Below are 24,312 nucleotides of genomic sequence, written 5' to 3'. Positions count from 1 at the left end.
CAACAGTATTCTCCAAAGGTCAAAGAAATATCGTGTGTATACAAAGGGAAAAGGCATAACAAAGTAAATGTGTCAAGATGTTAATAACTGTTGAGTCTGGATTACAAATGTATGGGAGTTCTTTGCAATATTCTTGCAACTCTTCTTTAAAGTTATTCTAAATTTTTTAAATCTCTAAATTAACTTTTAAAACGAAGCTATTCAGACTTGAAAGATAAGTTATCATTGTTTCAATGCCCACTATATTGGTTAATAACGTTGGAGAATTCTAGAACTAAAAAACAAAAACAAGACAGAAAAACAATGTCTATCTCTTAGAAAACTAAGAATGCAGATCACTAGAGCTACTTATTAAACAGACAGTTTTACGTGTTCATGTACATGTTCAAAATGGTTATTTTTCAGAGTGCTTTTCTTTCACGTATTTTCATTGGAAATACCTGGGGAGTGAGATTGTTTCAAGTGGCCATTGTTGACCACCTATCTAGAAAGATAAACTTTGAATAAACTTTGATAAACTTTGAATAGTACAGGAGTCTGTACTATATATGGCGTACTCCAAATCCAAAGATTAATGCTCTTCTACAAACTCATTCAGCATCACTGTGTCCCCATTGTGTGTCAGGTTCTGCATCGTTTGTGGGCTAACTTAAAGCATAACCACAGTTCCCAGGAGCCACAGTTCCAAGATAGCTATCTTCAAGCCCAGATCTCTTTCCTGAGCTGCACTTCCACACAGGCCACAGCCTACTGTATCTCTTCACTTAGATGTCTGACATGCCACAATGCACCCCAAATCTATGTATCCTCCAGTCTTTCTGTTTTTGATAAATATGGAAACCTTCTAGTTGATTCAGGGGAAAACATGGGAGTCACCTCTGCCTCTTCCATTTCATCAGCACCCACAGCCAATGAGTTTCAAAGTTCTCTTGGTCCTATCTTGAAATATAGCTTCATCTACTTTTTCATCTCCATCTAAGAAAGCAAATAATTCACTGATTTAGATCAAGAAGTATGGAGTAAGATTACTTGGATTGAAATCCAAGCTCCAGTCTCCTAGTTTTGTGTCCTTAGACAAGTTACTCTGCCTCATTGTGCCTTAGTTTCTTCATCTGCAAAACTGGGGCCAATAATTGCATCTATTTCATAGGATTAATACAGTAAGTACTCAATAAATGTGAAATATTGCTGTCTCCTTTGCCGCCACCCCAGTCCAAGTAACCATCATCTCTCGGCCTCTTATTGATACCCGTAATTCCACATTTGTACCTCTATAAGGACCACAAGTAGAGGATCTTTTTAAAACACTGACAAAAGCATGTCATTCCTCTGCTTAATGTGTTTCAGTGGCTTCCCGCTGCCCGTAAATACAATCCAAACGTTCTTCTAAAGGCTAAATGTCCCCTGCATGACCTACCTAGTATTCCTCCAACTTCTGACAGCTGATGACCACACAATGGGCAGTCAGTTGACAACATACTACACAATTTTGGTTTAAAAAAAAATAAAACCCATCCCAATATTAAGTAATAAAAATATAATTTAAAAATAAAAATGATAATGATTACATGCAAGTGGAAAGTAGAATATTGCTTGTAATTTTTCAACAAGGCATGCAGCTCCAACTTAGATCAGTTTCCATCCACAGATGGGTGATTTATTTTCTTATATTTTCTAATAAACTCAAAAATCCTAAATCACAATTGTAGATATCAGGAATGGCAGTTGAGGATGGATCAGTCAGAGAGCTTACAACTAAATTAAGCAGAGAATCTAAAAAGTATATGATGATTTTTCACTGAGATCACTTTCAAAGCTCTGTCAGATGCTAAATCAAGGAGCACATCACACATAAGGGCAGAAAGTTTAGCAAATGAACCAGTTCCAAATCCCCTCTGACAGCATCCAGTTCTGAGAGCATTTTTTTCAGGCTCTGCTATAACATTTAGATATGAATTTCAAATACACTCTAATAATATATAATCATTTTTTCTGGGTCCAGTGAAGAATACAATCATGGGCTGGGAAAAAAAAAAAAAATCAGACTCTCAGCAATGGAGCCCTTTTCACTGTAAGTCAATCTTCATAACAAATTCTACCATTTTACACCCAACATTAAAATCTTCCTATGCCAGCTTCAAATTACAGATCAGGCTGTTTGAAATTCTGATATCACTAAGAGACACCACTTGAAAACCTATTTCAATACAAAGTTGTCATTATCATATCATCAAGAAGAAATATTTTTATCTCTTCCCTAGTTGAAAAAATGCAACATCCTTCCCCTCCGTCCTCACCAACAATTCTCCCTCTCTTCTGTATTAATTTTCTCCATTTTATTAGGTCATTCACACTATGCTGTTATTTCTTTCTTTAAAAGGAAAAAAATCCCTCCAATTTCTCTGACTCCTCTCTTAAATCTCCTGTCAGTTTTCTGTCCCTGTCAGCTCCACCAAAACCACTCTTGTTGAGATCACCAGTGAACTTCTAACTGCAAAATCCCACAGTCATTGTCAGCCATCCACATACTTGAACACCAGCAGCCCTTGGCACTGTGCATGGCTGCCTCCTTTGGGGAACCTTCCTCCCTTAGCCTCCTGGACACCACGTCTTCTCATGTTCTTGATTGAGGCACTTTCCTAGCTCTATCCATCTCCTTTGCTCTTCTGACTTCGGGAAGTTTCTCTTCTCTCCATCTCCAGCCCCAGCTCTCCCCTGAAATCCAGGACCAGACACACCATTTCCAAAAACCTAATCTTGGTCTCCCCTACCACCCCAAGTCTCTACTCACAGTCCCAGTTAATGGAGTTTCTCCTTTTTTTTTCTTTTTTTTTCTTTTTTTTTTAGGTCTGCATGTGTGGTATATGGAAGTTCCCAGGCTAATTTTTTTTATAGGGCTGCACCTGCGGCATATGAAAGTTCTCAGGCTAGGGGTCAAATTGGAGCTGCAGCTGCTGGTCTACACAACAGCCACAGCAACACAGAATCCGAGCCACATATGCAACCTACATCACAGCTCATGGCAACACTGGATACTTAACCCACTGAGCAAAGTCTAGGATCAAACCCACATGCTCATGGATAATAGTAAAGTTTTTAACCTGCTGAGCTGCAGTAGGAACTCCTGGAGTTTCATCTTTCTAAGCCAGAATTGTTATGGTTCATCCGTGATTCATCTTATTCTCTCATAACCTACATACAATCCTTCACATCACTGGTATACCTGGAACATGACCTCTTCTCTCCACTTCCTCTCTGGACCAAGCCACCGCCACATTTCACCCAGATTCCTACAGCTCATCTCCATACTTTCATCCTCCCCTCCTGCTCCATCTGTGTTCCTCATAGATACCAGAGTGATCCTTTTAAAATATGCCCAATACGTCACCCCTCTGCTCCAAGTCTTAAGTGGCTCATCATTACATGTGGCCAAAGTTCATACCAGGACCTAAAAGGCCCATGGCCTGGCACTCTGCTTCCCCCATCACTTTGTCCCTCACTCATTCTATTCCAGGCTCAATGGAGCACAAACATTCCTGAGATACCATCAATTAAGGCCTATTCACTGGCTGTCACTCTATCTAGATTATTCTTTCTCTACCTATCAGATGACCTCCATCAAACATTCAGTCTGAGAATTGCCCAACCCCATCCACCTCCTGAATGATTATCCTCTTCTTACTATAATCTTATTTTCCCACAGCACTTTTCACTGACTAATTTATATACTTACATGTTTATTTTTTATTATTTACCTCTTCCCACTAAAATTCAAGGTAGCAATGTTTTTTATCTAATTTGTTCATTACAACATCCCCAGCACCTGGTTGCTCAATGGATACCTGTTGCAGAAGTTAATAAACACATGGTAAATTATACTTTCAGCCATTTTCCTAAACCTACATTATACATTTAAAATCAGAGAAACAATTGATTACTTTAAATGATTCTAAACAGGCTTAAATAGGAAGTAAAATATGGCCTTCAGATTCAGGCATGGGCTTAAACCCCTTCTCCAGCACTTCATCTACCAGCTCTATGACTCGGCCTGAGCCTCCATTTCCACTGAAGAACAACGGAAATCATGGCACCTGTCTTTCTGATTTGGAAAGGATTCAACACATGATAAGTGTGCAACATTTCTCAGCACAGTACCTAACATATAATTGTTGTTCATTAAATATTAGAAGATCCAGGAGTTCCCATTGTGGCTCAGAGGGTTAAGAATGCAACATTGTCTCTGTAAGGATATGGGTTCCATCCCTGGCCTTGTTCAGTGGGTTAAGGATCCAGCATGGCTGCAAGCTATAGCTCAGATCTGGTGTTGCCGTGGTTATGGTGTAGGCCGGCAAGATGCAGCTCTGATTTGACCCCTAGCACGGGAACTTCTATTTGCCGCAGGTACCACCCTAAAAAGAATGAATGAATGAATGAATGAATAAATAAATAAATAAATAAATGTTAGAAGGTGCACCTCCCTCTTCTCCTTCCTCCTTGATTACAGGAAGAATTATTTGCTCTATCTGCTGAAGGTTGAGCAGGGGTGGAAAAGTATTTCAATTTGCATGCCGTCCAGTTTGTGGCAGGTGCCTTGAGCACCGTGTTGAGGACTTGGCAGCCATATCTAGACTCTGCTGGAACCAGCACACCACGATGACACCTATCCTGGCATTTGAGGGGAGAATGGTGGCATCTGAGCAGAATTTACCACCCAGGATTTAATAGCTTACCTTACTGCCTCATAGGAGAACCCTCTGCTTCTCCAAATACTCATTTGACTTTTCTAGCATAACTGTGAGAGAAGCTATGTAATACCACAGTGTCAACTGTAGAATTATTTCAGAGGTTAAGGACAGCTTAAGGAAAGACAGTGGAAAAATCTATATTTCTACAAAGGCTTATGCAACCAATTGAGCTGTCACTTCATTTTATGGAGTCTGCTGCTTTTATTCAGTTCTGGGTCTAAAACCACAGAAGGTTAGCTAATCAGGCTTCACAAATCCCATCTCTGCAACCAGATTTTGAAAGCTCACATTTACTTTAGGAGCTTTTCCCAATAACATAAAGAGAATTTCAACATTTTTTAAAAGATCTTCAGTCCAGAATAATTTATGATTAAGCATTATATTGATTCCAGGGCTGTACAAATAACTGCATGAGACAGATGTTAACCAAAGAAAAGAACTTGAGAAGTGGATGTTGTTATTCTCCTATGATGCTGCTATTCTTCCAACTGACTGTGTGTGGTAAAGTAGCTCATGTTATCATGGCATAGAGAATGTGACAGCTTAATTTTTTTAAACATGTATTATATACAAAATACATTTTGGAGAAAGGAAGCAAGTACATAATATTGTACTTAGTTCTTTGAAAAAAAAAAAAAAAACGTGGTACCAAAGGCAGTCAACTTATCCGACAATGTGCTTTGGTATCTAAAGTAGGAGGAAATAAAAATTTCCTATTAATAATAGTGCCAAATTTACCTACCTACCAGAAAAAAAAGGAAAACAAAAATTAGGCCAAACAAAAGATTAGATGGATCCTATTCCATATCAATTCAAGAATAATGTAGCTAAAGATATAGTCATAACATCCAAGCTTACACATTCCAATCCTATTTGGATTATTCAAGAGATATCCAGGAATACAAACAAGAGAGAAGGGTATTTAATTGCAATCTGTGATTCAGGTATGGTTGGAATCAGCTGCAGAGATAAGAGACTAAGAAGTCCAGTGCTTTATCAACACCTTCAGTAAGTGGAATGCCATGTAGATAATGGCCTGAGGTACTGAGTTCAGAAACTGATGGGCTACCTCACATGGCTTCCACGATCCCTGCAAACAGACCAAATGAGGTGTGCCTTGCAGGGCATGGCACTAAATGTTGCTGCATGTTCCAAGCTCTTCAATAACAGGCCAAAGGTTATCATTGGTGGGTGGAAACTGCATGTAGGATACTCAATGTTTGTGACTCACCACGTTTCCTTAACACAGTCAAGCAAAGAGCAAAGGTTCTGCAGCCAGAAATTCTGTGAGTTGTGTGATTTCTGGCTTTGCCACTTCTAGCAGTATAAGCAGTGCTGTGTCTTAGTGACCTCCTCTGTAAGGTGATAAATTAATGGGACCTGTCTCATAGAGTTGTGGTAAGAATTAGATATGTTAATACATGTTAACACATAGCGACCTTGTTATGATCATCACTATGATTATTGGAGTGCTATTACTATCGTCATTACTATTTTTTCCACTTCCTTTCCTGACATTGATATTTGAGGTTTCCTCCCTCCATCCCATTCCCCATCTTCAGCCCTGTGATTCCACAGGCACCAAGGGTGGAGCCTGATTGGCTTAAACCCATCAGCACATCTCACCTAATCCAAGTCAGAGAGAAACCTGGCCCTTGTGAGGAAATGCCAAGGTACCCACTCTCCTCCCTACCAGGCTGGGTGGCTGAAGAAGGGGCGCTTGCCTCCATTGTGGCTGAGAGTGGCCCCAGGATGCTGAGAGCCCATTTGCTGAACCTGAAGATGGAGTCCACCTAGAAGTAGGAGGCCAAGAATGGATCCTAGTGGCTACATTCATCCCCGGATCAGCCAAACCCAGTCAGAGCAGCCCAGGTACATGATTATAAGCTAGATCATGCCTTCTAGCTTAAGCTGGTTGGGGTCCAAGTGTGTTCCTTAAACCTTTTATATATTCATAACTACATTCGAGAGATATGAATGTAGTTTACTTTTATTTAAAAGACAAAAGGTCATTACTTAATGAAGATTCTCTTATAGTTTACACAAACAGAGGCTTTAAGTGACTTGGTCTGTTCAGGCTGCTATAAAGGAACACCATAGACTGTTATAAACAGCAGAAATGGATTTCTCACCATTCTGGAGGCTGGGAAGCCCAAGATCAAGGTTCTGGCACACCTGGCACCTGGTGAGAACCCACTTCCTGGTCCATAGACTGCTATTTTCATGATGTACCCTCACATGGTAGACAGGGTGAGGGAGCCCTCTGCGATCTCTTTTACAAGGGCACTAATGAGGGCTTCATCTCACGACCTAGTCACCTCTCAAAGCCTCTACCTCGAAACCCTATCGCCCTGGGATAAGGTTTCAACATATGAATTTGGGGAGTTCCCATAGTGGCACAGTGGTAAACGAATCCGACTAGGAACCATGAGGTTGAGGGTTCGATCTCTGACCTTGCTCAGAGGGTTAAAGATCCGGCATTGCTGTGAGCTGTGGTGTAGGTCGCAGACACGGATGGGATCCCGCATTGCCATGGCTCTGGCGTAGGCCGGTGGCTACAGCTACGATTAGACCCCTAGCCTGGGAATCTCCATATGCCGTGGGAAGTGGCCGTAGAAAAGACAAAAAAAAAAAAATCAGTCTATAGTACTATGTAAAAGCAAAAGCACAAATTTGGAGAGAAAATCAACTCAAATTACATCATAATTATCTCCTGGTGAAGCGGGCACTCACCATGTATAAGTTACCTGTATCATGTGTCCACTCCTGTGTTAGAGGGTGGGGTCAGCCCCACATGAACAGCTTGGATTGAAGGTAGAAAAGAGGTAGAAGGAAAATCGGAGTGTTATTTCCAAAAAAGGAAAGAGATCTTAGATAGGAAAGAACAGCAAATGTCCACTACAGAGTCAACACCACCCTGATTATTAAAATAATAAGTAATGGAGTTCCCGTCGTGGCGCAGTGGTTAACTGAATCCGACTAGGAACCATGAGGTGGTGGGTTCGGTCCCTGCCCTTGCTCAGTGGGTTAACAATCCGGCACTGCCGTGAGCTGTGGTGTAGGTTGCAGACGCGGCTCGGATCCCGCATTGCCATGGCTCTGGCGTAGGCCGGTGGCTACAGCTCCGATTCAACCCCTAGCCTGGGAACCTCCATATGCCGCGGGAGCAGCCCAAGAAATAGCAACAACAACAACAACAACAAAAATTTAAAAAAATAAATAAATAAAATAAAATAAAATAATAAGTAAGTGTTGTTACTGTTTTATATAGTGAACGTCAGTAGTCACAGAAAGGGACACAGTCTGTGAGCCGTGTTTAAAAGGAATAAAGAAAATTCCTTTATTGTTCCTTTCAGATTCAATGAAATTGAGATTTGGAAAGATTTTGAGACATAATAAAAAAAAGTCCAATAGAAATAAATCTTTGGATACTTGGTGTTTGTTATACACTGGAATTAACTATGAATGCTTCATAGATGTGGGCATTTTTGAAGGACTGTCTTTCTTTGATGTGGAAATATTAAATAAAGGTTGGATGTAAAAAGCATATATGAAGTTTACAAAAACAAAACCATTTTAAGCAAACTTTCAGTTTTTCCATTATAAATTCAGTAAAAATGTTATTATTTTATCATATAAAATAAAGTAAAAAGAAGTTATATTGAGACCTCCAGAACAAAGGAGATACATATCTCATAAAATTGATTATAATTTTTTAGTTTTCCAAAAAACAAGCTAAAGTAAAAAAATAATTGACAGGTATTATACGACAAACAAACAATAGATGCAAACTAGAAACCATTATTTAACACTGTTGAAGTATCCACGGTGTTTTTAATAAATCAGCACAATAAAGAGTGAATAGAAAACAACAGAAAAGAAAATTGTATAAATTTGTCCAGAATTCTCACTTCATAGGAATACTCTGTCTTAACAACTCTTATTGTCAACAGGCTGCTTTTCTAGGGCACTCAACATGAAAGCCATGTGTCCTTCTCCATAACGACTCCATCCACCCTCTGCCCAGGGGTCTCTTCCTTTCTCTGTCCTGAGGATTCTCATAGCCTTGCTTGAAGGTGTTTTCATCCCCTAACTCCCACTCCACTTATCCCACTGGGAGTCAGTTTCCAGATCTTTCCTCTCGGTCCTTTCCATGCACAAACTCCGAATCTGAGAATGGAGCTGTGATCTCATTTCAGCCTTGGTAGTCTTTATGTCCCTTTCTTCTGACGCCCATGATTTCTAGATACAAATTAATTATCAAATGGGTGTTCAGGAAATATAAGCAGACATATTAAGTCTACAAAGTAGAATTGCATTTCCCTCTGCATTTGCTAAATTGTTTCACCACAAAGAGTTGGCCAGGAATGTGCAGGCTCTCAGAAGGATTCATTTTTTGTGTTCAATCCAGTCACTACAACCAAAATGCCTCCTTGTACATATCCCCTTATATTTTGTACATATCCCATATCCTGTCATTGTTGAGAGGCCCTTCAATCCTCTATGTATTAACTTTTACATGACAATAATGCATCCTAGATAGAGGTCTAATTTTTAATTTTTCAGCAGAGGTGAAGATCTACACCAATATTTTTCACTCTCCCAATAGATCCCACATGCAAACCAGACAATAGATGGGGCGTGGTCCAGAATCCACAGAAGTTCAGCTGTGGCACTGACACTGTGATGTTTGTCTGCCCAGACAATGACCAGTTCAATGACCTTAGGCTTCTTGGGCTTATATCGCTAACCAGTTGAGACAATCATCAAGGATCTTTGTTTGATTCTAAGATGGCTATTCCCACAAGCTATTTCCTGCTCCATGAGCTCGATGAGGAACAACCCAGGACCACCCCAATTTCAAATTTCTCCATCTTCCAAAACACATCTGTTCAATATGGGGAATCAGGAATCAGTGTTTCTTTCTACACTGTTATCTGTCTTCAGATTTGCTTTTTTGTTTGTTTTGTTTTGTTTTGTTTTGTTTGGGGGAGGGAGGCGCACTGTGGCAAATGGAAGTTCCCAGGCTAGGGGTGGAATTGGAGATGCAGCTGCCAGCCTACAACACAGCCACAGCAACACGAGATCAAAGCCACATCTGCAACCTACACCACAGCTCATAGAAACGCTGGATCCTTAACCCGCTGAGCGAGGCCAGGGATCAAACCTGCATCCTCCTCGATATTAGTCAGGTTCATAACCTGCTGAGCCACAATGGGAACTCAAAGACCCCTAACCTCTGGGTTTCTATTGAGAGAGATTTAAGAAAAAAAAGTCATGGAAGTTCCCATAGTGGCTCAGTGGTAATGAGCCGGACTGGTATCCATGAGGATCTGGATTTGATTCCTGCCTTGCTCAGTGGGTTAAGGATCCAGCTTTGTTGTGAGCTGTGGTGTAGGCTGCAGATACGGCTTGGATCCTGAGTTGCTGTGGTTGTTGGCAAAGGCCGGCAGCTGCAGCTCTGATTTGACCCCTAGCCTGGGAACTTCCATGTGCCACAGGTATGGCCCTAAAAAGCTGAAAAAAAAAAAATAAGATCACCCAGAGCTTTCTGGAACAAGGCTCTAAGAATTAAGGTATGCAATAGTGAAACACAGAAGAAACACACACACACACTTTGACCATTACTGGCCAAACTGGCCTAAAGAAGTTCTTTAGCTTTGCAAGTAACCTATTTCTATCAGAATTAAGAGATTTGGCAAAGAAAATTCCTTCAAGCAAGAAAAGTGAAAGTAATCTGTAGAACTATAAAAAGATCACATCTAAGAAATCATGGCTGATACATGTACGATACATGATATATGACATGGGCAACAGCCAGAGGCTGAGTGCAGGTGGCCTGACAGATTAAAAAAAAGGCAAGGAGGAGGGGTGGATTTGAAAATGTCCCCAATGGCAATGGCTCCCTGGCCTTGGGGAGGAGCAAGTCCTGCTTAGGCCAGTCCTAGGACAACCTGGTAATGTTTAGCAGTGCTCCAACAATCTTGAGGTTTAGTCTCCATGGGAGATTCAGGTCAGAACCGCTAGAACTAGGCAGCTCTCCTGCCTCACACGGTACCCTCCGCCACCAGAGGCTGGACTTCCATGTTACCCCAAAGGGTGCTTCTTCTGGAATGGGGGTGACTCGAGGTTGGGCTAGGCATCCAACATTCCTAAGGCTGAGTCAAAACAGTCTCCTACATAGAGGCTAATCCAGAAGCAGAGTAGCTGACCCAACTGCATTATTTCCCTATGTAACTTCTAGTTTCAAGCACAAAAGAAAAAAAAATAGATGGGGGAGAAAGTCTACGCTTTTTTATTAAAGTCAGATGAAAACTGGACTTAATCAGAGGAATCAGAACTTTATGTAAAAATGCTGCTGACATTTGGGAAAATTCATTTGAAACCAAAATTCAGAGGACAAGAGGGAGCCAGGGAATTAAGACCTCTTGGAAAAAGCTGGAAATATCGCCCAGCAAGATTTCAACCACGTGCTGGTAAGTTTGTGTAAACTTGGTGCTTGAGGTAAACCAAATAATGAATAGCTACAAAACCACCACTCAACCACAAAATGTCATTGACATTTGGCCCAAGATCCTAAAGTACAGGCATCTAGTAAAGAATATTTTAGCAAGTGGTCTTCATACCACTTTTAAATTCATACCTATAATTAAAGTATATTCTTAACCATTCTATCTGGACAAGTAGTTTCAATTCTATGAAATCATGGACCTATATGAACAATGCCAAATTGCTTTTATTTTTTTAAGATTCTATTATTCTGATTCAGGTCAGTTTTTTAATATTTAAAAAGATTTATTCTCACATGGACTCATGATCCATATAATCAACAGGCTAATAAAATGCTCATCTTTTTTACCACTTTCACTAGGATGTCTCAAAGATATTCCCTATAAATAATCAATTCAGTGTGTGGGGTGGCACAGGGTGCAAGGGGGAGAGTAAACAGCAATGAAACAAGTCTATCTTGAGAATATTGCCAATATTCTCAATGGCCATGATTCACTTTTGTGTATAATCCAATCTGCCAGATCATATTTTTGAGATAGAGGTAAAGGACCCACAATTGGCTGCTTCAGGTTTCAAACATCTGTTAAATTGCCCTCCACATAGCAATAGGCATGGACTTAAATATCCTGTCTGCCGGTGCAAGGTTTAGGTTAACACATGTGTAAAAATGTTCACCCATCCAATTTCTCCTTTCTTCCTAGGCCAAGTGCTCAGTGGGCTGGGGTGTTATTTAGGCACACAGGCTGGGCTACCATGTTTGAGAACTCTCATGTCATGTTTCCTGCCTGATCTTAGAAACCTCCACGATAGTCCTCAAAGTGCCTCCTCCATCTTTGGGATGGGGGTTCTTGACACTGTCAATCACTCCTTCACCTGCATGGATTTGTTTGGTGCAGCCTTTCCACTTGAACCAATTGCAATTTTATTACTACATAGTCCAGATGTTTCAGGTAGACTAAATGAAAATACAATTATCTAAATCACATGCAACCATAGGGGCCTTCAAGTGCTTCAGAAAGGCACTAAACATAAACAACTCAGCTTCCATACTTCTTGCTTAACTTCAGCTAAACCCTCTCTGGTTGTCTACACTATCTCTAAATTATTCAGGCTGTTCACCAAAATTCAGTTCCCTCCTTCCTGGCACATGGCAGAATGATACTCCTCACCCTGGTGACCCTAGCCTGAGTATGTCTTGCCTTGGTCACTGAATGTGAGCTGGAGTATAACCTCCAGAAGAAAGCTTTAAGAGCCAATGTCACTTACTATGTTAATTTCTTCCTCTGTCACAGTAATCAATATCCTCCATGTGGCTGCTCCATCAGCTGGGATTCCTGGATAAAGACGACATACACTATACAGATACAATGAGAGCAAGATATACACATTATTTATTTATTTTATTGAAGTATAGTTAATTTACAATATTAGTTTCTGATGTACAAAATAAAGATTTGGTATTTTTGCAGATTATACTCTATTATGGGATATTACAAGATAATGGCTATAATCCCTTGTGCTATATAGTATATCCTCATTGTTTATCTATTTTGTATGTAGTAGTTTGTTAATCCCTACCCCAATTTGTCCCTCTCCTACTTCCCTCTCTCCTTTGGTAACAATGAGTTTGTTTTATTTCTCTTTTTCATATACATTCGTTTTTTAGTTATATGTCAACAAATTTGACAATTTAGAAGAAATGCACAACTTTCTAGAGACTTACAGCCTGCCAAAACTGAATCAAGTAGAAGTGGATCAACTGAACAAACTTATCACTAGAAATGAAAATGAATATGTAATAAAAACACTCCCAATAACAAAATTCCAAGACCAGGTGAATTCTACCAAACATACAAAGAAGACCTTATACCCTTCCTTCTTGAACTTTTCCAAAAGGTTGAAGAAGAAGGAACACTCCCAAAGACATTCTATGAAGCCACCATCACCCTAATACCAAAACCAGACAAAGATATTACAAAAAAAGAAAATTATAGGCCAATATCTTTGACGAATGTAGACACAAAAAAATTCTCAACAAAATTTTAGCCAACTGAATCCAACATTCTTTTTTTTTTAAGATTCTACAAATAAGTATAACATACAATAATTGTCCTTCTCTATCTGGCTTATTTCACTAAGTTTAATGTTCTCTAAGTCCATTCATGTTGCTGCAAATGGCAGAATCTCATTTTTTATAGCTGAATAACATTCCATTGTTCTATGCATCACATCTTCTTAATCCAGCTGTCTGCTGATGGACACTTGGTTTGGGTCTATATTTTGGCAATTGTAAACAGTGATGCTATGGACATTTGAGTGCAAGCATCTTTTTCAGTTAGAGATTTCATTTTTTCAAGATATATACCCAGGGGTGGAATTGCTGGATAATATGATAGAACTATTTTTAGTTTTTCAAGGAAACTCCATATGTTCTCCATAATGCCTGCACTAATTTACATTCTCACTAACATTATACAAGGGTTCCCTTTTCTCCACACCCTTACCAGCATTTGTTACTTGTAGACTTTTTGATGATAGCCATTCTGACAGGTCTGAGGTGATATGTCATTGAGCATGTTATTTTAACTTGAGCATGGAGAGTTGTTACAGCAACATAGTCTTATAGTTACACAACCTGACCTAAACACCATCCCTCTATAGGATAGAAATATTGGCATACTTAACACTATGGCAAAAGTTACTATATGCCAACACAGAAGAAATGTGAGGCCGTTATCTATTACACAGTGGCATATGGATATGGATATATATCAATAGCTGCTTATTAATACAGACTTATGCCCCCCCCAAAAAAAACACCCTCCTCACATCGACTGGATAATTTGAATTCATATAACTCCATGCTCAAAATTTCAAAGAAACACACAGATCCCCCATCAAAAAAGTACTTGACCCATTTGTCAAAATCACTTGCAGAGTGCCACTTCTTTTCTAAAACCAAGTACATTAATCAAACACAGAGCTTCAAGAGGGCTTCGTTTTGAGTGACCCAATAGACAAATAAATGAGCTGCCATGGCTCCTTTGTAACTGAAGAGGGCCAGGCTGACCAAGTGGAGAGAGAGAAGACTAAATCAAAAATAGGACTGTTCAAACAAAAGCAGCGTTTGGGGGCCAGAATCAAACCAATAGAGCCATCCCACATACTCTCATCTCCAAGAATGAATATGAGCCAAGTGCATGTGTGTTTATTCACTAATAAGAAGATGCAAACATCCTACATCTGGTTGATTTCTTATGTGCTACAGCCATAAAAATGTCTGTGTCTGGAATACACATTTGAGCACTGTGCTCCAATGTGGCAGCTTATAAACCTGATTGCACAGCTTATACCTATGATCTACAAGAATGTTTCCCTTGGAAACAATGAAACTCTGGAAGGTTTTCCTCTTCATTGCCAGGACAAACTGCCTAAAGTTTCTCATTTAAGTGTGTGAAGAACTGTCCATTTTTAATTTGCAGGCTTCTAACAGGTCGTGACTCAGTGAGGGATGACGTCAGATGTTATCCTACCAGGGTTGGTGTGGTGTTCTCCACTCATTTAAACCATCCCCTCTGTTTCTAAGGCAGACAGTTCTCTCCAGTTTCCATCCTCTCGTCAGCTTCTTCCCAGCCAGCTACAGGCAAACAGCCTCCCCGGCCAGAGATGAAACAGGAAGTCTGACAGCTTGAGTCGGCAGTGGGACCCCTAGTGTTTTCCCACTCCAGGTCCTGGCAGCCTGCCCCACAAGTACAAACACACACACACACACACACACACACACACACACACACACACAGAGCTCCCATTGTTGCAGCCTTCTCCAGCCCACTGATCCTAATATGGAATGCAGCAGGAAACCCATGATTTCCTGACACTCGGCAAGCTGGAGGAAGCAAGGGAAAACTCCATTAAAAAGCCCGGCTTTCCTCCATGTTAGATGTGAAGTGGGAAATGGGGAAGATTTAGCAAAATTCCACTGTGTCTTCAGCCAGGCTTGGAGAACAGGAGACCAGAGTGGAAACCCTCAGGCGGTTGAAATTTCTAGACGGCCAGGAAGCCACTAGAATTCGGTGAAAATGAGGGTTTCTTAGTTCTAACTGATGGGGAAAGCAGACAGATGCTTTTAATCATTCTCCCCCGTGTGTGTTACCTTTCTTGACCAGTATGGTGAGGGAGAGGGCATGTGCCAGACGCCTGGGACACGACCCCAGGTACCCAAAGTAAGACAGAGTGATCCTCAGCCTGCCGCTGGCTTCAAGGGCTTGAGGGGAAGCAGGAGAAGCCCCGGCAGCAGCAGCCTCGGCAGCTGGAGCGGCGAGAATGAACTGCCAGGAGGGAAAGGATAGGAGCTGCGGCTGCGGCCACGAGGAGAAGAAGATGCTCAAGTGTGTGGTGGTGGGGGATGGCGCCGTGGGGAAGACCTGTCTGCTGATGAGCTACGCCAATGACGCCTTCCCGGAGGAGTACGTGCCCACCGTGTTTGACCACTACGCAGGTAAGACAGTGGAAAACCTACCCCTGCCTGTGGGGTACATGCTGCGGGAGGCGACACCCCAGCTTCAGAGGGGCCTGGCTTAGCTCTTGTGTCAGGACTGGGTGCGGGCCTGGCAGGAGCCAGGTAATGGGCATACGCTCCCACCACTGTCCTTGCTGGAAGTGTAAGAACAATGTGTGTATCAACTTGATTGTAACACACTGCTCCCCCTTAACCAAATGAATAAGCTTGGGAAACTCCCTGAACTGCCCTGTAGGTTTTGGGGCCAGAGATTTTATTCAATTTTTGCCTGAAAATTCATCAACTTTTTTTCATGTGGACATTTTTAAATGTAGTGTAATTGTATCACAATTCTTTAAAAAAAAAAAAAAAAATCACCCCCTAACCACACAACTGGTTAAAAAAAAAAAAAAAGTGTTCTTGTCACTTCTCATATACACACTGTATGCTGTTGATACATGAAATGCTGATATTAATAACATTACAACATTCATTTTTCTATAACAATTGGTGCTGTCCTACTGTACTTTCATTTTCCTGTGGAGGTAGGTTGTAGGAAAAGTATTCAAAGATTTTAAATACCTATTAGGTAATCTGTTTCTTAAGGTAAAAGAGACATTTTTAATTAATTTATTTTAAAAGTAAAAATAAACAGAAAAATAAGATTTTTGGTCATTTCAAAGTATGTCCCCAAAGGATGAAACATGCCATAAAATACTTTAAGATCTGATAGTTAAGATACTGTGATCACAATTTAATTCCTTCAGGTATATATACATATATATATATATATATATGTATATATATATATATACGTATATATATATATACATATATATTGAGTTTTCTAAAGTTTATAGTGTGATAGCTTATTTAAATGTTTCCATTTTGACTTTCTTTTTCTCTTAGTCTCCGAAACAAATCTCACTAAATTTCTTAAAAGCAAATTCATAAAATGGTTCAAGTTTACAATAGCCTAGATCGTATAACTTTTTGGAATATGGTGATCCACTTGATCACTGTGAGATCAGCTTGAGTTACAGATTTGAGATTTTGCCAGAGGAAAAGGTCTCTTCCTCCCTTTGGCTTTGGGTCCAGAGCAGCAGAGGGGAAATGGCCCACAGGAAACCTGTGTGAGTGTTGACTTTGCTGTAGGCCATTTGAGATCCTTTCTGTAGGAAGGAGCTTCTTTTCCAGAGTTAAACAATCACCTTTGTCTCCTCTTACGACAACATGTACATGACTGATGGCCCTATTACACAGCAGACAGGGGGAGAACCACACTGAAAATAGTATCTACTTCACAGCAAGTTTTTCTATAGTTGGAGAAATTAAGAGCAAACTTGAACGCTGGCTTCCTTAAGTTTTTCTGAAAATATAAGACTGTGCCCAGAGAAGAATATTTCAATGAGAACAGAATAAGGAGAAGTACAAATAGACTTTCACTTGGAGAAGGAAAAAAAAAAACTAATCATAAAATCAGGTTTGCAACTTCAGAAAGTTATTAGGATACTTGACTTGTAAACATCTTTGCAAAAGTTATTTATTTTACAACTTCTTTTTTGCCAAAAATAGGGAAATGGCTCATCTAATTTCAAAAACATTTAGATCAAAAATGGAACCCAAGGAGTTCCCTCCATGGCACAGTGGGTTAAGAATCTGACTGCAGTGGCTTGGGTCACTGCTGAGGTGTGGATACAATCCCCAGCCTGGCCACAGTGGGTTAAAGGATTTGGCATTGTTGCGGCTGTAGCTGGGATTCAATCCCTGGCCCAGGAACTTCCATATGCCACAGTTGCAAGCACTAAAGAAAAAAAATAGAACCTGAAATCTACTAAAGGGAGAGGTTTCAAGTGCTTTTAAAAATTATGGGAGTTCCCTTCATCGCTCAGGGGTTAATGAACCTGACTAGGATCCATGAGGAGTCAAGTTCTATCCCTGGCCTTGATCAATAGGTTAAGAATCCGGTTTTGTTGTGAGCTTTGGTATAGGTCCCAGATGTGGCTCAGATCCCATGTTGCTGTGGCTGCAACTGTGGCGTAGGCCAGCAGCTGTAGCTCCAATTTGACCCCTAGCCTGGGAACTTCCATATGCCACAGGTGCAGCCCTGAAAAGCAAAAAAAAAAAAAAAAAAAAAAAAAAAAAAAAAAAAAAAAAGGAAAGAAAAAAAAAGAAAAAAAAATTGTATATCCTATCCTCATCTATTGGGTGAACCAATTACAGTCCAGGGTCAAGAAAAAAGAAGGTAAAACCATCTTTAGAGATAAAGTCATCCAATTAAAACAAAAAAAAATGTTAGAGGTCAAACAAAGGCTGAACTACCAGTAGATTCCACTAGGATCAAATTACTTTCTATTTCAGTCGTGTACATGCTTACTGTTATTTGAGCATCAAAGTATCTTAGATTTTGGCTACTCCATATTTTAGTGCTCAAGAAATCAGTCACTGTACCCAAAGCAATACTTTGCACGTAGGAAGCATTCCCACACGCTGTTATTTTGATTTACACTTTGTACTTTTTTAAGTACACAATTATCTCATGCTCTTTCATCTAGGTTATAAGAGAAATAAAGATATGAGCCAAATACACCTAGGAGTCCAAGGAAGTGAGTGTTTCCATAGGAGAGGGATCTTCTCATCACAAAGATGCTAACTCTCCTGCCACCACCCTCCTCATATAGGAACTGATTGAACATAAACTCTTACACTGTCACATAAGAATCTACAAGGCACTCCATAACTTGTCCCTGTTTCTTCTCCAACCTCATCTCCTTACTCTCTGCTCATCAGTATTTCTGCTCTAGCCACCCCATCTATCTTGACATTCCTCAAACACACCAAACTCTTTCCTTCCTTGAAGATGTTGTACTTGCTCTTCCCCCAGCTTGACCTTATTCCCTCTACCCAATCTTCCTCAGCTTCAGTTGATCACATTGCTTAATGCATTCATACAAAATAACACAAACACAGGCATGCAGAGTTACTCTTTAACTTTTTATACTGCTTGATCTTTCTTCATAAGATGTTAACACTATTTGACATTATATTTATTTGCTTTCCATTTCTATCCCACACTGGAATGTAAACTCCATGAGGGCAGACTTTGTGTTCACTGCTCTATTCCCATCTTCTAAAACATAACTCAATGTAAAGCAGATGCTCAGTGGATAGTTACTAAATTAATGAATTAGTCTTAATCATTTGAGTCCCACTACTCCTTAGATAATTCCTGGTCCGTCAAAACTTTGATGCATAAATGAACAAATTGCTAGCTCAAGAGATGTATCTTTGCAAATGAAAATATAAAATATTTATGTATTATAAAAAATGTATCATATTTTTGAAATTTTTGTTCACATTTCAAATAATCATTTTATCTCTACTCCAATTGTAATACAGCATTGAATTTTATCGACCCAAGGGTCGATGTCACATTTATGGAATAATGTATTTCTACAATGTCTAAGTTTCATTTGGAAATAGATGGGATGTACTTAAATTCCTCCATTTGCATTATATTCAAAAGCTTACCTAAATTTTGAGTAGCCCATTCAAACATTTATAGTTCTTAATAAAAGAGCATGTTCCCAAGAAACCCTGGGTCTAATAAGGAGGCAGTAGAAGGAAGGTAGACAGGGCCACTCATGATTTTTACAATTGTGCCTTATAAGAAACATCTCTGGGCACTACTACCTACTCCCTTCCAGGATGTCTCAAGATAGCCTAACAAGCTTTAGAGATTTCATGCTTGCTTGCTGTAGAAAAACCACATTTCTTCTTCCATCCTGTTTTCATCTTATCTTTAGCTTTGAGCTTTGTGGCAGACCACTCACTGATAAAGTATAATTGATGTTTTATATGACACAAGGATAACACTTCCGTTTCTAGTTTAGATTATATGTTGAGTTAGATTATACTCATGGTTTGTATGTTTATGTGCATGACTGTGTAAATTAATCCCATTCAAATTGAAGCCTTGCGTGACATACCTCATTCACCATTTCCATCATCCTCTATGTGAGAAGTAGTCTTATCTATTGCTCTTTCTTCTATTATCCATCCCTCTAAGAAAACCACCTGTGTTCCAAAGCTTAAATCGCTATTTGCAAACCCAGGCTGCCTGTGCAGGAAATTAACACAATTTGTGGAAAGGGGGAAAAAATCTAGTTTGTTCTATCAGCTCAGTGAGATGTAAAAGGAATCTGTCTTCACAAAGAGCTGAAAGTCAATTCTAAACTTTTTCCACCTAATTAATTGGTGGTTGGTCCCAGGTAGACTCAATCATAACCTTAATGCCCAGAGCAGGGAGGGTGGGAAACTATGTCAAATCCACAAGGAAAAAAAAAAAATAACAAAGATTGACAAAAAACAAAGCCTGAGGCCTATAAAGTTATGACATAGTTCTGCCCATTTGGGAATATTTACTCAGGAGTTTCTCTTTTGTTCTTTTTGAAGACCTCTGAAGGTCCCTAGAGAATGGATGAGATTCATCTTTTGTAAGCCAAAAGGAAACCTAAAATACCGCTCATGGGACTATGAAATAAATCACAAAGTTTTTAACCTTAGGCAAAAATACAAAGGAAATATGTGAAAAAGACAAGACAGGGCCAGTTGAATTACTCGCTCTGTTTATTCTAAATTCCATGATGCTCAAAAATCCAAAGTCTTATTGCATTTAGAATGGATAAGCAATGAGGTCCTACTGTATAGCATAGGGAACTATATCTGGTCACTTGTGATAGAACATGATAGAATATGAGAAAAAGAATGTACATATACGTATGAATGGGTCATTTTGCTGTACAACAGAAATGGACAGAACACTGTAAATCAACTATACATTAATAAAAAAATTTTCAAATAAAAACAAAGTCTTGTAAGCATTCAACCCAATATCTCTTCCTGAGGCAGTATGATGTGTATCTGATGTTTTTTCTGGCCTCTTGGATGCCACCTCAAAGGTACAGTGACAGGAACTATACAGACAGTTCCTTCCACAGTCTGCACTGGATGCCTATGAGAGCAAGTGCATTCAGGGTCTCCTGGCGTGGAAATTACACTCAGAAAGCCAAAGCATACTGCAGGGGTAAACTGTGGGCTTCATCTCTTAGAAGTAAGAAAGAGTGGAAGAGGTAAAAAGAAAATTAAGTATTTGTGACCAGAGTGACTCAAGAAAAGTCATGCTCCTGGGATTAGAAACTGCATCTGCAGTTCACAGCCCTCTTGCATTCCAGCTTTAGCTGGCAACAAACCAAAGCCTGCGACCAATTCAGGCTTCAGTGGTCAGGCTCCCTGTAACCAAGACTTTTAGTCCCACATGGCCTGGATCCTTTCACTGTCCGAGCCAGGAAATCCTTCATAAATTTTACTAACTGTCCAATGAGGTTGGGCTTCAGGTAAACAGTACATTATTTGCAGGATAGGGTTTTCAGAATCTGGCATCACTCCCTCTTCTCATGGGGCCAAGAACAAACGTGGCTCAGAGATAGCTTAGTACATTGGCTATCTATGTTTTTGGATATAGTTGTCCTGTTCTACAAAGCCAGCATGAGTTTATGCTCTGGCACAGCAGATTAAGAATCAGACATTGTCTCTGCAGCAGCTCAGGTCAGTGCTGAAGCACAGGTTCAATCCCTGGCCCCATACAATGGGTTAAGGCTCTGGCATTGCCATAGCTGTGGAGCAGGGTGCAGCTGTAGCTCAGATTTGATCCCTGGCCTGGGAGCTTCCATATGCTGCAGGTGTGGCCAAAAAAAAATAAAATAAAAATTAAAAGACAGCATGACATTGGGCAACATGAGGCTTGGGAGAAAAGGACAGGTAAGAAAACTCATCAGAAACTATCTCCCTCACCAATCCTGACCACAAGATCACAAGATCACAAGATCACAAAGGCCCTACCCTCTGTATTAGGATACACATTCTAATAAGGCTGAAAAGTTACTTTCCAACAAACAAAAATCCATGCCACCCTTTGGGTTAGTTGTCGGAATTCGAACAGTTAATTTTCCGGGTATGATGCACTCAGGATAAATTCCACCATGAATTCAGTATGACCCACTGTGAATCACAAAGTGACTTGGCATTGCTCCTGAATAATCTGAAGTCTACCAACTTTTTGGATGTGCCTAATTTTTACAAGACAAAAGGACCTGATTCATGTGTATTCATTCAGTGTTTTGTCTTGGTTCACAATACAATTTTATTTATGATGTTATCCATTTGCAATATCACTGTGAATTTCATTATGGCCATGTGTGATTCAACAAGCAGTGTGGTAGTATTTAGCTATGAAATTCAAATGCCACTAGTTGTTGTACTAACAACAACAATAAGAGCTACACACTTTCATAGTCCTTGCTATGAGTTAGCATATGTGAGATACTTTCATACATCAGATCATTGCCTCATCACAATGATCCTATTAGGTGTTATTATTCTCCCAATTTTTACTGATGTGGAAACCAAAATGCACAGTTTCTTTTTTTTTTTAACTGAAGTATAGTTGATTTACAATGTCATGTTAGTTTCAGGTATACCACACAGTGATTCTGTTATATGTGTAAACATATATTCTTTTTCGTTTTTTTTTTTCTTAGAGATTATTAAAAACATTGAGTATAGTTCCCTGTGCCCCTTTGTTGATTATCTACTTTATATACAGTAGTGTGTATATGTTAATCCCAACTTCCTAATTTATCCTCCCCCACCTTCCCCTTTAGTAACCATAAGTTTGTTTTCTGTGTTCTTGGGTTTATTTCCGTTGTGTAAATAAGTTCATTTGTATGTTATTTTAGATTCCACGTATAAGTGACATATGGTATTTGTCTTTGTCTGGCTTACTTCACTTAGTATGATAATCTCTAGGTCCATCTATGTTGCTGCAGATGGTGTTATTTCATTCTTTTTTGCAGTTACTATGTATATATACCACATCTTCTTTATCCAGTCATCTGTCAATGGACAGTTGGTTTCCATATCTTGGCTATTGTGAATACTGTTGCTGTGAACATTGGCATGCATGCATCTTTTCAAATTATAGTTTTCTACAGATATATGCCAAGAGTGGGATTGCAGGAAGCTCTATTTTTAGTTTAAGACACTGTCATACTATTCTCCATAGTGGCTGTACCAATTCACATTCCCATGAATAGTGTGGGAGTGTTCCTTTTTCTCCATACCCTCTCCAGCATTATTATTTGTAGACTTTTTGATAATGGCCATACTGACTAGAGTAAAGTGATATTTCATTGTAATTTTGATTTGCATTTCTTTAATAATTAGCAATGTTGAACATTTTTCATGTGCCTATTGGCCATCTGTATGTCGTCTTTGGAGAAATGTCTTTTTAGATCTTCTGCTCATTTTTTAATTGTGTTGTTTGGAGTTTTTTGTCATTGGCTTATATCAGCTTTTTATATATTTTGGAAATTAAGTCATGTCAGTTACATTATTTGCAAATATTTTCTCCCAATCTGTAAGTTGTCTTTTCATTTTGGTTATAGTTTCCTTTGATTTGCAAAGCTTTTAAGTTTAATTAGGCATCATTTATTTATATTTGCTTTTATTTGCCATAGTCTAGGAGAAAGATCTAAAAAGATATTGCTATGTTTTATGTCAAAGAGGATTCTGCTTATGTCTTCTTCTGAAAGTTTTATAGTATCCAGTCTTACACTTAGGTCTTTAATACATTTTGAGTTTTTTGTTTGTTCTTTGTCTTTTTAGGGCCACACCCATAGCATATGGAAGTTACCAGGCTAGTGGTCGATTTGAAGCTGTAGCTGCTGGCCTACACCACTGCTGCAGCAGTGCCAGATCTGAGCCACAGTTTATGGCAACATGAGATCCTTAACCCACTGAGTGAGGCCGCAGATTGAACCCACATCCTCATGGATGCTATTTGGGCTTTTTACTGCTGAGCCATGACAGGAACTCCTGTTTTGAGTTTATTTTTGTATATGGTGTTAGAGAATGCCCCCAATTTCATTCTTTTACATGTATCTGTCCAGTTTTCCTAGCACACTTATTAAAGATACTGTCTTTTCTCCATTGCATATTCTTGCCTTCTTTGTCATAGATTAACTGACCATATGTATGTGGGTATTTTTCTGAGTTCTCTTTTCTTTTCCAGTGATCTATGTGTCTATTATTGTGCCAGTACCATACTGTTTTTATTACTGTAGCTTTGTAGGATAGTCTGAAGTTAGGACGTCTGATTACTCCAGCTTTATTCCTTTTTTTTTTTTTTTTTGCCACACCTGCAGCATGTGGAATTTCCCAGGCCAGGGATCATATCCAAACCATGACTGGGTTCCTAACCCACTGTGCCACAGAAGGAATTCCATTCATCTTTGTTGTCTCAGGATTGCTTTAGCTATTTGGGGTCTTTTGTGTTTCCATATAAATTTTTAAATATTTGTTCTAGTTCTATGAAAAATGCCATTGGTAATTTGATAGAGATTGCACTGAATCTATGGACTGTATTCAGTAATATAGTCATTTTGACAATATTGATTCTTCACATCCAAGAACATAGTATATCTTTCTATCTGTTTGTGT

The 24,312-nt window shown here is 39.4% G+C and overlaps 1 protein-coding gene across 1 annotated transcript in view; it reads left to right on the top strand.

Moving 5' to 3' along the window:
• The first annotated feature begins 15,053 nt into the window (after nt 1-15,053).
• Nucleotides 15,054-24,312, top strand: part of RHOJ (ras homolog family member J) — an 84,043-nt gene continuing 74,784 nt past the window's right edge. The window contains exon 1 of the mRNA XM_047767534.1: nt 15,054-15,753. Within this exon, the coding sequence (XP_047623490.1) occupies nt 15,579-15,753 (175 nt within the window). The 5' untranslated portion in view covers nt 15,054-15,578. The remainder of the gene's footprint in view (nt 15,754-24,312) is intronic.

The sequence above is a fragment of the Phacochoerus africanus genome, chromosome 2 (assembly GCF_016906955.1).
Source record: "Phacochoerus africanus isolate WHEZ1 chromosome 2, ROS_Pafr_v1, whole genome shotgun sequence".
In the NCBI taxonomy this organism is placed as follows: domain Eukaryota; kingdom Metazoa; phylum Chordata; class Mammalia; order Artiodactyla; family Suidae; genus Phacochoerus; species Phacochoerus africanus.
Note: the sequence above shows the minus strand (reverse complement) of the source record. Positions and strands in the feature narration are given on the sequence as shown.